Raw genomic sequence first — 19,173 nt, forward strand, 5'->3', positions numbered from 1 at the left:
TGAAGTAGGTTGAAAAAATTTTACTCAAATTTATTAATATCTGCAGAACTTTTGGTATTGAAAATGGGCCATGTATGTCCACGTTTTGGTATAGCCTCCATATGATGGTACTTCCCTATTTTCGGTATTTTGATGATTTGAGCGACATTATTTACCGGAATTGTTTTAAATTTGGTATTTGAAATTCGTAATGGGTACTACAGCCTATGACAGAAAATTGTCTATACAGGTCCAGGTTTTGCAATAGCCCCAATGTATTGATTCGTAATGGATACTACAGCTATGGCAAAAAATTGTCTGTGCAGGTCCACGTCTTTGTATAGCCCTCCTATAGCGGCACCTCCTGATATTCGGTATTTTGATGATTTTAGCGACATTATTCGCCGGAATTGTTTCAAATTTGATATTTGAAGTTCGTAATAAATACTACAGCCTATGACAGAAAATTGTCTATGCAGGTACAGGTTTTGCAATAGCCCCCATGTAATGATACCTCCATAGCGACATTATTCACTGATTTTTTTCAAGATTCGCATTTGAATATTGTAATGGCAAAAGTTGCCTCTGCGGGTTCACGTCGTCGTATAGACTCTAATATAACGGCCACCTTCGATATTTTTAAGATCTTAAAAAAAAATGTAAGGGATTTTATTCTTTTGAACATTTTCAAATTCTTCCAAATGGTGGAGTGTATTCAAAGTTCGGCCCGGCCGAATTTACAGCTTTTTTATTTGTTTTTTTTTTTTTTTTTTTTATAATTTTGATATTGTACATATGAAAGGATCAGAACTCAAAAATATTTTTAATAAAAAACAAGTAAGCAAAGGCTGTAGTCGTGCGGGGCCGACCATGTGATACCCTACAACACTACAATATTAGAGGCCCCCTTATATCCAAATTCACTGCCCAGATGTTACCCTTAGCATTTTGACCAGGACATTTGCCCAGTACTTACGCACTCCGTCGTGCTGTTAGTTGTTGTGGCCCATTTTACAGTAAATATATGTTCATCCAAATTCTAGAATTTTTTCCTGTCCTTAATTCTCTTCTCAGACTTGTCGATTGGCTACAATTCTGTGATCAGGATTTTTTTCTGTTTTTGGTTAATTTGAACCCCTAAATATTTCGTTATCATCTTCAACTTCGAGGTTTCGAGTCCTTGGTTTTTATTTGTGACCTCTATAACGGCTGCAAAAGCAGGAACATTTTACGTTGTTGGTCCATTCCACCCTCTTAATGTATTGCGAAAATCTTTAAAAACAATAGGGTTAGCCCTTTTGAGCCCAACCCTACCCTTGTGAAATTTTTCGTGAGGATCGGACCATAATTACAATCTGTATATAATAACTCCAACCTGTGTTGTAAGGTGAAAAAATATTACTAAATATACACCTCAATACGTCATGAAAAAATCGCATGCGATAAAAAAAAATACTACAAAATCTATATTAACATCATTGTTGGCATATTTTTATGCAATTTTTTAGATTTTATACTTCAATGCCAAGGAAGGCATTCTGAATTGGCAAACTTTGTCAAAATCAGTCCTGCCATTCTTGAGATATAAGCATTCTAGCTAGCATCCCCTTCCTTTGTATATACACATTGTATATATTTCGCTAAATATAACCGATATATTTACTATCGGCATCTACGTAACGGCCAGAGTTGACCTGTTTGTCTATTTGAGATTTCGCCGGCTTAAAAAATATTCGCGGTTTAATGAAAAATTTGATTTTCGTTTAACACAAATGTTATGGTCTATTTCACCCACTAAATATTACCCAATGACCATCAAAATTGGAAGGCTTCGGCCCAGTCTTAAGCTGTAGCCTCATGCTAACTTCCGCGTCATAATTGCGACCTGTAGAGCAACTGCAAAATCAGGAATTTATTCAGTTTTTGGTCCATTTCAACCCCTAAATATTATGCGATCATCTCCAAACAAAATAGGGTTCTATTCTCACCCTAACCCCACCTCCAATTTCAATTTCGTGAAGATCGGGCCATAATCGCGACCTGTAGAGTGATTATAAATTAACATGGACAGATGGACGGACGGACATACATAGCTAGATCGGCTAAGCTCGGCGAGCTAGGAAGATCCATATATACTTTCCTATGTGGGAAACCAATATTTCGAGGTTTTACATAATTTTTGACCCAATCAAACTTATAATACCCCCAACACATAGTAGAGTAGGGTATAAATAGCTAAATAGAGTAAAGCACAATAATCGCAAAGTAATTTGTTTTTAATAATGACAATTTAAAAATTTTTTCTTCAGTACAAAAAAGACAAAATATGGATTGTGAAACTTCTGGAACTGTAGGAGTATAATTTGAATTAGTTTTTAATATGTTTTTAGGGTGTTTTTATAAACTATAAGTTTGATTGGACTCAAAAATTATGTAAAACCTCGAAATATTGGTTCGTCCGTTAGCCTGTCGCAATTATGGCCCGATCCTCATGCATGGTGGAGGTGGGATTGGGGTCAGAATGGAAGCCCATTGTTCATGATTGAAATGAACATAAAATGTCCAATATACATAGAAAGCAATTTTTGAATGTGCGATTTCTGTTCATTCCGAAAGAGAAAGTCGGGAATTTAACGTAGTAAGAACATCTGATTGGCTAAAACTGGTTTTGGTGTTTTATTTTTAAATACTGGTTTTTGTGTTTTATTTGTTGATAAAAACAAAAATTATCGAAATAAATGAATGTGTGATTTCTTATTTTGTGCCTGATTCCAGGATTCCAGGAAAGTGCAATGAAGGATTAAAGCCTAATTTTAGTATTTTTGTGTGAATTTAATATAAAATTCAAATTTAAAATGTAATGGGATTAAAAATATCTTTGCTTTTGTTTGTTCATCCAAACAATTTTATTCTTACCCGTTTATTTCGAAGAATTTATTTAAACAATTTTATATTACCTGTTTCCAGGATCGCTAATATTTTACTCGTCTCACCAGTTCCCCTCCTTCCGTTAGTATTAAGTTTGATATCTAATTAAAGTGTGTATGCATTTAATATAATGTTCAAATTAAAAGCAATGCGACAAAAAATATTGGTTTAAAAAAAAAAACAAAAACGTTAAACACGAATGACAGGCGAGCTATTGAAATATTATCTTTATTGTTAAAGTTTTAAAACTCACTAGCTAATTAATTCAATGATTATTTTGTTGTATTTTACGCTTTCAGATAAGATGTACTTAGGTTAATTAATAAACATAAAGAGTTTTTGTGTTTGTGTAAGTACTTTCTCTACACTTTAGTTATTTCGTTTAATGAATATTTTGTTCTCAATTATTTAACTGTGAAGACTATTCATTAACTCTTCCCTAAGCATTTCTATAACTTATACGTGTGAGAGTTGTGTTAATCCAGTTCATAATTCAGTACACTATTCCTAAACGTATGAGTGATTTCATATATTTCATATCACTCATACGAAGAGTATTTAAACGAAATACATATACATATATTAAACAAGTAAAAAAGCTGTAAGTTTGGCCGAGCCGAACAATATCAATTACGAACTTCAAATGCGAAATTTGAAACAATTCCGGTAAATAATGCCGCTAAAATCAACAAAATACCGAATATCAGAGGTTTCTTTATATGGGGGCTATACGAAGACGTCGACATACCCAGACAATTTTCTGTCATAGGCTGTAGTATTCATTACGAACTTCAAATGTGAAATTTGGAACGATTCCGGTAAATATTGCCGCTAAAATCAACAAAATACCGAATATCGGGGGTATCGTTATATGCGGACTATACGAAGACGTGGACCTGCACAGACAATTTTTCTGTCATAGGCTGTAGTATTCATTACGAACTTCAAATACCAAATTTGAAATAGTTCCGGTAAATAATGTCTCTATAACCAGAAGGTAGCGTTAAATGGGGGCTATACGAAGACGTTGACCTACATGACCCATTTTCAATACCAAAATTCTTGCAGACATAATACACATTTGAGTAAATTTTTATTAACTTACTTCATTTTTCCACAGACGGACGGACATTGCTAAATCAACATAGAATTTTATGCTGATCAAGAATATATATACTTTGTGGGGTCTAAAATGTATATTTCGAGGTGTTACAAACGGAATGACAAACTTAATATACCCTCCATACTATGGTGGAGGGTATAAAAAAATTGAGTTCATGAGCATTCTTTTGAGTCATAATAAGAGGCAGATCACAAAAAAATTCTTAAAAAAACCGTTCATTTATTTTTGTACAAATTTCTAATCTGTACCCTTATTTTTTAATTCCTTCATTTTTCATTAGCAATTTAATTTCATTATTAAAGCGAATTGAACAACCATTGTTCTTAAAACAGCTTATTATGAAAATCTACTCCCTCACCCTTGTCATTCTTTGAAATGATAGATCCGCAGTTTTGTAAGGTTTCCCATGAAGCTGGGTATGGATGATAATTATAATTTCCGAAAATAAGTATGTGTTCGTGAATTCCAGCGCGTGTTTTAATTTTTTCCACTCTCTTGGAAACATTAAAGAAAAACATTTCTATAAATTTGCCAAAGAGAAAAAAAAAAACGTAAAACAAGAAACAACACAAATATAAACCCATAGGAATTTTCGGCAAACATTTGTATACGGCACATTTGTTTGTACACCACGAAACGTGTGTATGTCTGCAAGAAAGACGGCGTTTAAAGTTTTGGATTTCTTGCAATTCTTTAATGTTTTTGCAGACTTCACATAAAAGAGATAAGAGCTAATTTTGAAAGCTTATTAAAATTTTAATTTAAATACGACGAACATAAGGTGCTGTTTTTACAAAAAAAAAAAAAAAAAAACAAAAATTCATAGAAACATATTGAGTTTCAAGAAAAAGACAAACTTTAATTAGCATGTTGCCATTTTTTAAAGAGAGTTTATCAAAATTAAGACACACTTATCCAAGAGATTATTAATAAAATCCGAAAACCTTTTGATATGCTCACAAAGTTATCTATAAAAGAAGAAAATGTTTGTACGTTTGTTTGTAATTTATAAACTCAAAATATGCTGTAAAGATTTTCCTGAAAATGTTTAAATATTTATGCTACAGCTTAGTCTGAAATTAACATATGCTATACAAATTTTTGAAACTCTAAAGATATAGCATCTGAAACGGAGGTACCTCCAAAACATTTAGTTGTTGTATGCACATATCTACTGATTGACTACAGATATTGTCTATTAATTTAGAGTACGTAACGGAATTTAGAGCAAAAATAATTTTGTCGATCTATATTAAAATCGGTTCAGATTTGGATATAGCTCCCATATATATTTTCGGCTGATTTCACATATTTATTGCACCAAACGCGATACGTATTAAGTTATAAAATTATATTGAAATCGATCCAGATTTGGATGTAGCTCTCATATATATTTTCCGTTAATTTCACTCATCTGATGCACCAAACGCGATATGTATGTCCGATTCCAATAAAATTCGGATGAGTGATAGAATTTGGTACAAAAATAAATTCGCTAAATTATATCGAAAACGGTTACGTTTTGGGTACAGCTCCCATATATATTTTCGGCCGATTTCATATATTTGCTATACCAAATATGCTATGTATCTTCAATTTAAATAAAATATGGAAGTTGAGGTAGAATATGGTCTAAAAATAAATTATGTCAAATTATATTGAAATCGGTTCATATTGGGATATGATTTTATTAAGAAGCATTAACCCACAACGCCTTTGCATTGGTGTTAGGCTTACTACACAAACATTTAATTGAGGATACGATTATTACGATGAAGTATATTGCTACCCCGAATTCTCTAATAGCAACATAATTCCACTCAATTTCAAAAGATTGCAGTTTCCTGCACGCTTGGCATTTCCTAAAAATAATAAATCCGAAGGACAAACTCTTCGTGTATGCGGACTAAATTTGGCATGTTCCTGTTTTCCTCATGGCCAGATGTTCCTGACATGTTCACGCGTTGGTAGACCGACCGATTTGTTTTCAATCAAAAGGAGTAGAGAAGCGCACCAGGTTCAGTTAGTCAATTATATATCCCATTTTGTAACAGTTTTTATACCCTCCACCAAAAAAAGTATGGAGGGTACATTAAGTTCGTCATTCCGTTTGTAACTCATCGAAATAATCATTTTAGACCCAACAAAGTATATATATTTTTGATCAGCGTAAAATTCTAAGACGATTTAGCCATGTCCGTCCGTCTGTCCGTCTGTAGTAATCACGCTACAGTCTAAACGAATTAAGATAGGAAGCTAAAATTTTGCACAGATCTCTCTTTTGTCTGCAGGCAGGTCAAGTTCGAAGATGGGCTATATCGGTCCAAGATATCGTATAGCCCCCATATAACTGTACCCCCCATATTCGGTATTTTGATGATGTTAGCCACATTTTCCAATGGAATTGTCCTAAAATCCACACAAGTAGTTCCTTGTGAGTACTTTACCCCCTGAGAGAGAATTGTCTATACAGGTCCACGATATCGTATATCCCCCATATAACGGTACCCCCCGATATTCGGTATTTTGATGATTTTACCCACATTTTTCAACGGAATTGTCTGAAAATCCACACAAGTAGTTCCTTGTGGGTACTTCATACCTGGGCAGAGAATTATCTATATAGGTCCACAATATCGTATAGCCCTCATATAACGGTACCTCCGATATACGGTATTTTGATGTTTTTAGCCATATTTTTCAACGGAATGGTCACAAGGGGTTTTTTGTACACAAGGGGCTCTTTGTGAGCACTTTACCCCCCGACAGAGAATTCTCTATATAGGTTAACGATAACGTATAGCTCCCATATAACGGTACCCCGCGATATTCGGTATTTTGATGATTTTAGCCACATTTACCAATCGTATTGTCTGAAAATCCACACACGGAGTTCTGTGTGAGCACTTTACCCCTGAAACAGAATTGTCTATATAGGTCCACATTATCGTATATCCCCCATATAACGGTACTCCCCTATATTCGGTATTTTGATGATTTTAGTCACTTTTCCAATGGAATTATCTGAAAATCCACACAAGGAGTTCCTTGTGGGTACTTTACACGCAGACATAGATTTGTCTTTATAGGTCCACAATATCGTATATCCCCCTATATTAAATATTTTAAAGATTTTAAAAGAATTTTTAATGGATTTTATTTTTTTGAAAATGTTTTAATTCGTTCCAAATGGTGTTTCTTTTCTATTGGTTTTCTATGAAGGAAGCCTCTTGGTGAAAAGGTATTCTATAGGTTGAAGACTTGTTGGTCTGAAACCTATTATTCTTCTATGAAAAAAATGTTTTGTAGGTCGCTATAAAGGTCAAATTATAGACCAATCGAAGTGTAATTTTGCGAAGTGTTAGAATGTATACAAAGCAAAAGCCTATATTTTTGAATGGTCATCGAATAATATTTAGCGGGTGAAATGGGCCGTGACTGTGTTTTACACAAATGCAGCAAATCATTCTGAAATTTCAAATACATGGTGGATTTGTTGAAGTATATAGTCAGATATCGGAGATGTAGCAAGATATAAACTGGAATCTTAATTCAAAATCTGTTAAGAATAGTCTCTAAATGACACAGAGCGTAAATATAGGACTTGGTATCATGGGCCCGGTTAGAAAACATAATAACCCTTACGCACGACGTTTTGACTAGAAAAGGGACCTTGATATTTCGAATGATTTTTTTAAGTCCCAATATCCTGAAGAATTAGGTCATTCTATGCCAAAGGTATCACATATACAGAAGCTTGACCGTAAATTATGGTGTTGTAGGATATCACATGTTAAGCCCGCTCGCTGACTTGATTAGTACTATTAAGCGGAATTTGGAAGTTGAATGGAATTTTCTTATAATTGGATGGCAGAATAATGTTATGACCTGAATAATTTTTTGTATAATAGAATTCGAGATTTTACGTCAATTTAAGGATGTATCAGATGTGTATGTTTTTAGAAAACCTCTATTTATGCCCTATACCACAAGGTGGTCGGGGTATTATGTCTTTGTGGATTTGTTTGTAACAGGCAAAAGGAAACGAGATAGACCAATAGTTCCTTTTGATGATGTGCATAGAATCACATTCTGAATTGAATTATGCATGTCCGTCGGTCCATTCTGTCCATGTATTTTGTAAACAAAGTACAGGTAGCATTTACTGCCCGATCCAGATAGAATTTTTGCACAAATAATTTGTTTAACTCAAGGACGAACCCTATTGAAATTGGAGATAATCGGTCGAAATTTAGATATAGCTTCGATATATATCTTCGTCCGATTTCCCTTTTATTGTGCACCAAACGTGTAATATCAGCCCAAATAGTATGACATTTTGCACATACTATCAAATTAGGCCTGGAAATAAGTATGAGAAATTTGATGGAAATCGGTTCAGATTGGATATAGCTCCCATATATATCTTCATCCAATTTGTCTTTTATTGTGTACCCAACGTGTATTACAAGGTTGCCCATATTCGACGGACCAATCTGGCAACGCCATCACTTTTGACAGAGATGTCACATCGCTTAATGACATACCGCGTTTGAAGCGTCAGTCCAAGCAGATTTTTACCATGAACCAATACACGCCACGCGAGCGCTCTGAAATAGTTGAAATTTACATTCAACAGAAGAAGTCAATTGTGAAAACTCGACGTGCTTTTAAAACTTTAAAAAATGTTTATACGAAAAATTTTCGACTGGTAAGGCTCTTTCTAATCCGAAGAGGCCATATAAAAGTCGACCAAGGCGATCGGCCGAGAATATCGCTGCCGTACGAGCCAGTGTTGAGAGGTCCCCAAGAACATCCCAAAAACGCCGTTCTCAGCAGTTGGGCATGGCTCGGTCCACTTTACAACGGATTATTCGCATTGATTTGCATTTGTTCCCGTACAAAATTCAATTGACGCAAAGAATGTTGCCTGCGGACAAGCCTCGTCGATTGGAATGGGCCCAAAAAAACATGGGTCCGTCGAATATGGACAACCCTGTGTTAGCCCCAATATGATGGAATTTGGCACTTACGACGGAATTTAGTCTAGAAACATGTATGTCAAATTTGGTGAAAATCGGTTCAAATATAGCTATAGATCCCATATATATTGTTCATCCGATTTGTTGAATCTGTCCTGTACAGCTGCAATATGCACGCGGTAGTAACGATATTCGGGGAAATCTATCAAATACAGTTCAGAAATACATTTGCCAAATTTTATCGAGATCGGTTCAGATTTGGTTCAGTTCAAGTTATTTGTGCACCAAATGGGTAATACAAGCCCAAATTGAAAAGACACAACTGCCTCGTCAAATTTAGTAGAAATCGATTCAGAGGAGGATATTCCTCCCATATATTAGTTCCTTTGCACTTCAAATTATAACTATAATCATAAATGGTATTTAATAATCACAAATTCACAATAAAAACTTTTATTTGTTGTGTGAAGCTCTATTAAATATGTAAAGTGGTGTAGGGTATCATAAAGTTGGCTCCGTCCGAATTTAAGACTTTCTTTACTGGTTTTTGTGTTGGAAATTTACGATGTTATAATTTCGATGGTATAATTTCCTTTGAACCCCGCGTGAAGTCAGCCTAATTCTAATCCATCCATCCCAAAAAGGACCCAAAATAGTGACAATACCTAGCGGTTAAGAGGAGGATACTAGAAGTTTGGCCAGACAGAACTTAAGGTTTCTATCTGCTCTAATTTCGAATTTTTCTATTATGTCTCAAATCATATTTTTATGCACTCCAAGTTGGAGTGTTTTTTAATTTAGAGCATTGTCATTTGGCACAACGGTTTATAGTATTGCAGGCTGATTGGTATTGGAAATGGGTTATATTGGTCCACGTATATGAGGTATAGCCCTCATATAACGGTTCCATTCGATTTTCGACATTTTAAAGGTTACTGTCACAATTTCCAACCAAACCAGATGAAGTTTTGCAATTGAGGTAAAAAGTAGGCCTGTTCTCTCCTCGCAAAAATTATTCGATTCAGGTCCAATAATTGATATTGCTCCTTTATCAATGTTTGCAACAAAATATAATATACATCTACTTTTGTTGATGGTTTTTCTGGGAAATTAATGAAAAAATCATCCACGATATGTGATTTAATTTTTGGTAAACTTGAATTGCCATGTATTTAATAAAATATATATGAAATATACTAAGTGTCATCATCCCCAATTATCTTGTCAATGCTGCTTGCATTCTCCTAATCTACATTTAATGGTATCTGCCATTAGCATTTCATTAATTCTTAATAAATTACAAATGGGGATTTTAGTCTAATCTCTATTTGATATTCATTCCACTCAATTGATTGTACAAAGGATTATTAGATGGTTCATTTCACTGTGGAAACCAAACAGATACAAAATCTTAAATTGTTCAATTGAACTTTGACCTTTTTGTGCTAAAGCTCCCTTACTTAGCCACAGTTTGATTGCATTTACATTTACTTGAGGGTAGTCGAGATGCATTATGTAAATATATGCAAAATTTTTTGTTGGTAAGAACGCTTTAGTTTTATTTTACAATGGAAGATATTGGAAGGGATAGGGTTAGCAAATAAGGGCGAACATATTGGAATTTATTGAAAAAAAAAAAAAAACTTATGAAATATTGGAAAAAATGTATCAATACGATAAATTTTTTTTTTTTACAAAAATGAGATTTTAGGATGGAGTTTTGTTACGATTTCCTTGTGCTATATAGATACTGGAAAATAAGCTGGATTACAATTTAAGGTTGAGCCTGAGTATCAGGCAATATAAAGGGTGAGGAAAAAAACTGAAACAAAGTCAAACGCCATAATTTTTACATTTCTTAATTTTATTGAATGAAAGCAAAAAATGTCGGATATAGTATCAAATTTTAGAATAAGTTTAGAATTGTTCGAATTTTCCACCTTTGGCACTAATTATGGCCTTCAAACGGCCAATAAAACCGTCACACGCTACCCAAATGTTGCTCTGCGGTATTTTGGCCCATTCCAGGCGAAGCGCTTGCTTGAGGTGAACGACACTTTGGTATTTTTTATTGCCAACCTTGCTTTCCAAAATACTCCAGACGCAATAGTCCAACGGATTGGTATCCGGAGATTTTGGTGGCCATTGTGCGCTGGAAATGAAGCGATGAACCTCATTTTGTAACAATTTATGTGTGGCGCGTGGTGAGTGCGATGGTGCTGAGTCCTGTTGGAATGTCCAAGGTCTGCGGCCGAAATGTTTGCGAGCCCAAGGTTTTAATACACCCTTCAGAATATTTTCGCGATAATATTCGGCATTTATTCTGATGGCACGATCGATTAATACGAGCGGAGAGCGACCATCTGTTATGGCCGGCGCTTGAGTTCTGGTGGCCAACAGAAGGTTCACATTAAAGTAAACACGATCATTTTGTTTGTTTACAAACTGCTGGACAACGAATGTTTTCTCATCAGAGAAAACCAATTTCGGCAGTTCACCACTTTCGGCCAAGCGAAGCAGCTCTTCAGCTTTTTTGAGTCTATTTTCTTTCTGTTGCCGTGTAAGTTCTTGCACTTTTTGGAATTTCAATGGCTTTACCCCGAGCCAAAATGCTTTTGTAAAAATTATAATGAGCTGTCACTGGAATAATTTTAATAGATATTAGTAGTACATATTTCAACATATGCACCATAGTTAGATTTTCAACAAAATTCGTCAAAAATATCTAAAAATCAACCATTTTCACCGGAATTATTTCAAATTCGGTATATGGAGTTCTTAATGGGTACTATTTTCTATGACAAAAAATGTCCTGTACAGATCCACGCCTTCCTAGAGCCCAAATATAACGGTATCTTCCAATAATTGGTGATTTGATGATTACATTTTTCAAGAGAATTATCTCAAATTGAGATTTTTTACAATTATAGCGGTACTTTTTTTTACATTTTGCAAGTTCTTCTATATGGTGTAGATTAAAATTAAATAAAAAATGAGCCGGCCGAACTTATTTGCTTTTTTACTTATTCCTGTTTAATTTTTGTAGCTCTTATTTTATAACACTTTTCATTGAACTTTTCGCATTGTAGCTGGATTTGCATTGGGAAGGGTCGTTCATTTTACTTTAATTTATCTAAAATTGTGTACTTGTGTGCATCCGCTTGCATACTTTTGTGGTTTGAGTTCAGTTTATTTAAGTTTTAGTTGTTGCGTGTGTGTGTGTGTTGTTCTTTCGCAAGAGTAATCATTGGATACTGAAACTAAAGAGTTTCATGGGAAAAGTTATACCAATAATGTTGAGGGCATTTATATGGTTGATGTTGCTGTTCTAATGGTAATTATTTTTCAAGTTTTACATATATTTTTTAATAAGTCAAAGATAACCCAGCCATTGAATACGATATAAGATAAGTTTTATGCAATGTAAATAATTTTTTTTTTGTAATTCTTAAGTGTGTTTTGCTCTCACAAGGTCGTTGGGGAATAAAATTCTAATAAATTGGGGCAGTATATTGATTTTTTAACATATTGCGTAGTAAATCTTTAGCTTTTTTCGATTTTACAATTGAGGTAAAATATATATAATCAACTACAAATTGCAATGAATGTTGAATCCTTAATGAACTAAATAAGGTTATATTATGTATCCCAATAGACCGTGGACCCAAAATGACTCACAGTTTGGTGCGGATTTTTGTCCAGAATCATAATCTTTTTCTTTCTTCTTTTTCGTCGTGTTTTAAATTTCGAATTATCAGTCACATATCTGATGTCGGTTGGCCACCTCGCAGCTTCGATTTGATACCGTTGGAATATTATTTGTGGGATGTCGGAAAAAATAAATATTACGTCAATAAGTTAGAGACAAGCTATGTATGTCCGTTTGTCCATGTTAATTTGTAATCACGCTACAGGTCACAATTATGACCCGATCCTTACCAAATTGAAAATGGAAGTGGGGTTTGGGTCAGAATAGAAGCTTATTGTTTTTGGAGATGTTTGCACTTGCTCTACAGGCCACAATTATAGACCAAACGACGTACAGAGGGGTGAAATCATAAAACATGGAGATTAATTGAAAAATGAAATTCGTCTTTTGGAATAAATGTTTTTAGACTTCTATAGAACATTAAATTCTACTTTAGTACCGAAAATGTCTAAGTCATACGTTGTTTAGTTTTCTAATGTGGCAATGTTGAGAAATATTTCATATTTCTTTGGCTTGTTGAAGTGCAAAAATTTAGTTTTTTCTCATCAAAACCGATTATTTTAAAATGTCTTAGAATAAAAATAGTTTTAAAAATAATCATGTAGATTTTTTTTAAATATTAATTCAAAATATGACACTATTTTCGCCATACCGAAAAATATATGGGGTTTTAAAAATATTGTATCGAGAAGGTCATAAAATTTTAATTTTTTATTTTAGTATTGAATGTTATCTTTTATAATCAATAAAAAACTCGTGTCGTTTTTGTTTAATTTAAAAAATGGCGAAAATATTCAACTTTTTGCGGTGAATGTACTTTGATCTAGTTCTCTGTTTGTTTTTTCTTGTTGTTTTTTTAATCAGTTTCTCTTGCTTTTTCATCCTATTCCAAAATATATAAAAATAATCCAGTCTCTTTAAAAATCAGTGGTGAGGTTAGTTTTTTCACCTTTATCCTTTGATCCAATTTAAGACAACTAAAGAGATTTAAAGAAAGAACACCATAGTCATGATTTTTTAAAAATATGTTACATATTTTTTTAAATATATTGATAAGGTTCAGAACTATTCAAAAAATGAATGCGAGCAACGAAATGCTTCCTTTAAATTTATCTCTGATTTGGAGGATCAGTTCTGAACTCAAAATGTCAAGTTTCTCACGAATGGGATCAAAATTGTATTTGAAACCTTCAAAATATCGAAATTTAGGAGGTACAGTAATATGGGGTCTATGACAAATAGAGGAACAATCTTAAAATTTTTAGCAAGGAGAGATTATATCTCCTCCTAACTCTAAATGTCAACTTGAGCATAATTTGGTTTAAAATTCTGGTCAAAACTTCAAAATACCGAAAATGTGGAAGTAACGCTATATAGGGGCCTTACCAAAACGTGGACCGATATGTCCCATTTTTAATACCAAACATACTAGGGATAATATAAATGTCTGAGCAAGATTTCAAAGCTAAAGGATGCTTCACTGAATAAATCTCTGTTTTTGGGGATCTAACACCACTGTGCGACGGGTAATTTAGCATGGGACTAGATTTTAGGGCTGGGCAGAAGCCTACCAATTTGGTTCACTAAACCGCGAACATTTTTAATACGGGCGAAATCTCACATATATTAAAAAGTCACTTCTGAACATTAGATTGATGCTGATAGCCAAAACATCGGATATACAGCGAAATAGGTGCAACCAATAAGCAAAAGAAATTGATGTTAGTTAATCCGCTTATAAGTCAAGAACCGCTGGACTGATTTCCTCTTGAAAGAAAAGGATAAAATCTAAGAAAGTCATATGACATAAAAAGTGAATATTTTTTGTTAAATTTTTTCAATTTTTGTCATATTTTTTATGGAGTGCGATCAATTTGACTTACAATTTTGAATTGTACATTTTGTAAAGTTTTTCTACACTCTACAACATTATATGTTGAACGTATTATATACAGGTCGTAATTATCGTCTGATCCTCACGAAATGTTGCATTAGTGTAGGGATAGGTCAGAATTAGAACCTTTTGTTTTTGAAGATGTACATTTAGGGCTTTAAATGGACCACAAAAATTAAAATATTCCTGATTTTGCAGTCCACCTACAGGTCACAATGAAAAACAAAATGGCACAGAATTTTGCATGAGGTGAGAGTTTGGGACAAAGCAGAGGTCTAGTATTTTGGATTACGATGGGATTATTTTTGGCGGGTCAAATGAACCACAATTTTCGTATGAAATTGTTTTGAATACTTATCAGCGCGACAAAAAGCGTAAATATAGGGCAAGGTCAAAAACACCGGCAAATATCAAAAGTAACTTTTGCGCAGGGTTGTTTGGCATTATTTCAAAAACGAAATCTCTAACAATGAACTTCAATTAAAGGGGCTTCCAAAACATTATAGTGTTGTAGAGGAGCACGCACGTCTATAGCCTTTGCCGATTTTTTTTTTTATAAAATCTATAAGCCTAGATCTACGTTTTATATTTATGTTGTACGTCCATATATGCTTTAGGCAATCGCATGAAATGTCATGAAATTAAATTACTTTTTCCATTACATTTCAATCAAAAATTCTATGAATTTCTTATTACATTTAAGTTCATACTTGAAATCGTTTCATTACACGAAATGAAAATCAATCCATTACAAGTTTTATTAGATGAATTGCTCTTTTATTGTATCTCTTTTTTTTTGTTCATTTCAGTTGGTGGGTGGTAATGGACACGAATACCATTTCAAGCATCGGACTTTGCCACATGCTCGGTCACGGCGTAGCATAACCCATACTCGTTTACTTAAAAGTCATCCAATGGTAAGTATCGATATCATTAGACAATAAAAAATACAATGCCTGGGGGTGGAATTATGTTTTTTGGGGATGAAAGGTCTATTTAGGAATTTTATGAGCCAAATGTTATAACTTTATATTTTCTAAAAGTGACAGTCATAGAATTTAACATAATTTACCAAATATGTGCAATCCCATACCTATGAAAAAGTATTGATTTGTTTATTAAACGCACAGTAAAAAAGTATTTAAAATATAACGGCTCAAAAAAATGCATATTGAAATTTTATAAAATTTTGTATATTTATTACAGCTCTTCAAACATTAAAGCAATCAGCCAAATAGATAGATGAACATGACTAAACCTTTCCCCACGGATATCATACAAAATATATATTGAAATTGTACATTTTTCAACATATCTAAGTTATTAAGAAAATTTTGTTATATTTGAATAGGTTGAAGAAATATACTAAGAACTTTTTATTTTATCGACCTATAATTTATTCAAGAATTTGTACAATTCCAAATGCTGCTGCAAAAAATTAGGCATTTTATTAATTTTAAAGAGCAATTGTTCTTTTGTTCCTGTCCTTTAATGTCTTTAAGATACCAATCAAAGATTTCACCCGCAATAAGAATTCTCCGAAATCAATATAATAAACGATTGCAGCATAAATTGTATTTTAGCAAATGTCTATAATTGAACTCTTTTTTTTTTTTGTTTGCAATAAAACGTAACAATCATTGTTGTATTAAAACAAAAATGAAAATAAATAAATAAAAAAAGTGGCCAAGACCCCGAAAATAGCTTTAATCATATGATGGTGATACCAAACCGTGATAGTTTTTTGCAAGGATGGTTTTTTTTCGGAAATTACCAACAAATGTCGAAATTAGTATTAAAAGTATGATTAAAATGTAAAATATTCTTGAAACCGGGTTTTTCCCTTATCCGTGGTTTATGACCCATACATTAACCTGCAAAATCGATTTAAAGTATCTTGAAAGTTTAGAAAGAATTTCTGGAAGGATATACATCCTTTTTTTACCAAATGTCCAATTCGCACTACCATTTTGCATCCTTTTTATTCTGTATTTCATTGATTGCAGTCCCAAAGAATTTTGCATTTTGAGTTCTCACTGGACGGATTATTGTCATATAAAAGAAGTAGGTCCACGTTTTGAAATGAGCCCATAACGCTTTGTCGGTCAATTTTGTTTGTTTAAATGCGTTCGCATCTCCCAGCTGAAGCACGATGTAGGTCCTGGACTTGAAAGCTAGATGCCAATTGTAAACAAAAAAATCGCCATTTAAACTCGAATTGCGAACTCATTATAAAAAAGAAAAACAAATTGAAAAAAAAAAATCTTCAACGTGTTCGCGGAATTTTTACAGCAAATGTTTAAAGTTCCTTACGAAGTTTGTTAATAGTATGTACTATAATTTTGAAATTCGATTCTATAGAATTTTTTTTCTCGATTTTTTCCCGATTTTAAAAATTTTGCAATGAGGTAGTCTTTTTTTTATTTTTTAGCGATTTTGTTTGATTTTTAATAATTATCCTTTAACTTTGGTATGACTGCGTTACATTATTTCGACATCATCTATTCAGTTTCAAGAACCACATTATTCGGTACTACACTTCTATGTAACCCACCTACAATTTCTGTTCTCAAGGAATCGTGACAATTAAATAAATTTATTCGAATTGAAAAAACCGTTCGTACACAAATAAAATATTGATTTTTTTTCATAGCTTATCCTATTCTTAAATGATTTTATTCGTATAGTTTTACTTACCCAATAAATACATAAAATCTATAAATTCGTCCTTTGGCGCTTGTAACTCCCCAAAAGGACTACACATTATATTAGAATTAAAAAAAACCAGTAAAGAAAGTCCTAAAGACGGGCGGGGCCGATTTTATGATACCCTACACCACTTTGTTAATTTAGTTGAGCTCCACTTAATAATTAAAAGTTTTTGTGGGAGAATTCAATCATACACGCTATGATTATAATTATAATTTAAAATTCAAAGGACTAAATATGCCGAAGCATTTGTATCTTTTAAATTCGGACTTATATTGCCCATTTGGTGCAAAATTAATTTGAAATCGGATAAAAATATATATGGGAACTATATCCAAATCTGAACCGATCTCGATAAAATTTAGCAAAGGTATTTCTGTGCTGCATTTGATATATTTCCCCAAATATTGTTGTTACAGAGTGCATATTACGGCTGCGGAGGACAAAAATAACAAATCGGATGAACAATATATATGGGAGCTATAGCTATATCTGAACCGATTTCGATAAAATTTGGCATACTTATTAATTTGGTTGTATGTGCAAAATGCCATACTATTCGGGCTGATATTACACGTTTGGTGCACAATAAAAGGCAAATCGGAAGAAGATATATATGGGAGCTATATCTATATTTTTACCGATTATCTCCAATTTCAATAGGGTTCGTCCTTGGGCCAAACAAATGTTGTTTGCAAAATTTCATCTCAATCGGATAATAAATGCGACCTGCATTTTGTTCACAAGAATACATGGACAGACTGACGGACGGACAGACGGACTGACATGCATAAATCAACTCAGAAAGTGATTCTATGCAGATCATCAAAAGGAACTATGGGTCTATCTCGTTTCCTTTTGCCTGTTACAAACAAATGCACAAATACATAATACCCTGACCACCTTGTGGTGTAGGGTATAAACACTAGAAATGTACATTCGAAAATAATAAGTCAAAATTGAAACAAAAAATCATGCAAAATAAAACATTACTATTGTATATTTCAAAAGTCAAAATGAAAATGTTCAAATTTCAAATTTTTACGCGATTTTTTTGAATTTTATCCTCTTCTGCCAAGAGACAATTCAGAATTTGTCGTTAAAATCCGACAAACAACTTTCTTTTATATATAGATACCGGATCGAGTTTCACCAAATGAAAAAATTCGGTTGAATATGAACAAGTTAAAAAGCAGTAAGTTCGGCCGGGCTGAACTTTTAATACCCTCCACCATTTGCAACGAATTTGGAATTTTTTAAAAATAAAATCCTTAAAAAATTTTTTTAAAATTCTAAAAATACCGAATATAGCCGTTATAATGGGGTCTATACGACGTGGACATACATAGGCATTGTTTGTCATAAGCCATTACCATATTCAAATTCGAAACTTGAAATAAACAGTGAATAATGTAGCTAAAATCATCAAAATATCGTATATAAGGAGGTGCCGTTATATCGGAGCTGTGCGAAGACCTGAACCAGCATAGACAATTTTTTGTAACAGGCTGTAGCATCCATTACGAACTTCAAATACCACATCTCAAACAATTTCGGTGGGTATTGTACCTAAAATCGTCAAAATACCGAATATAGGGAGGTACTGATATATGGGGCCTATACGAAGACCTGGACCCGCACAGACAATTTTCTGTCACAGACTGTAGTTCCCATAACGAACTTCAAATACCAATTTTGAAACAATTCCGGTGAATAATGTTGCTAAAATCATCAAAATACCGAATATCGGGAGGTACCGTTATATGGGGGCTATACGAAGACGTGGACCTGCACAGACAATTTTCCGTCTTATGGTGTGGTATCCATTTTGAACTTCAAATGCCAAATT

The 19,173-nt window shown here is 33.4% G+C and overlaps 1 protein-coding gene across 1 annotated transcript in view; it reads left to right on the forward strand.

Moving 5' to 3' along the window:
- LOC101898851 (neuroendocrine convertase 2) overlaps positions 1 to 19,173 on the forward strand; it is a 141,901-nt gene that overhangs the window by 97,854 nt on the left and 24,874 nt on the right. The window contains exon 2 of the mRNA XM_059132256.1: positions 15,425 to 15,532. Coding sequence (XP_058988239.1) covers positions 15,425 to 15,532 — 108 coding nt within the window. The remainder of the gene's footprint in view (positions 1 to 15,424; positions 15,533 to 19,173) is intronic.

Source organism: Musca domestica, unplaced genomic scaffold (genome assembly GCF_030504385.1).
Source record: "Musca domestica strain aabys unplaced genomic scaffold, Musca_domestica.polishedcontigs.V.1.1 117, whole genome shotgun sequence".
In the NCBI taxonomy this organism is placed as follows: domain Eukaryota; kingdom Metazoa; phylum Arthropoda; class Insecta; order Diptera; family Muscidae; genus Musca; species Musca domestica.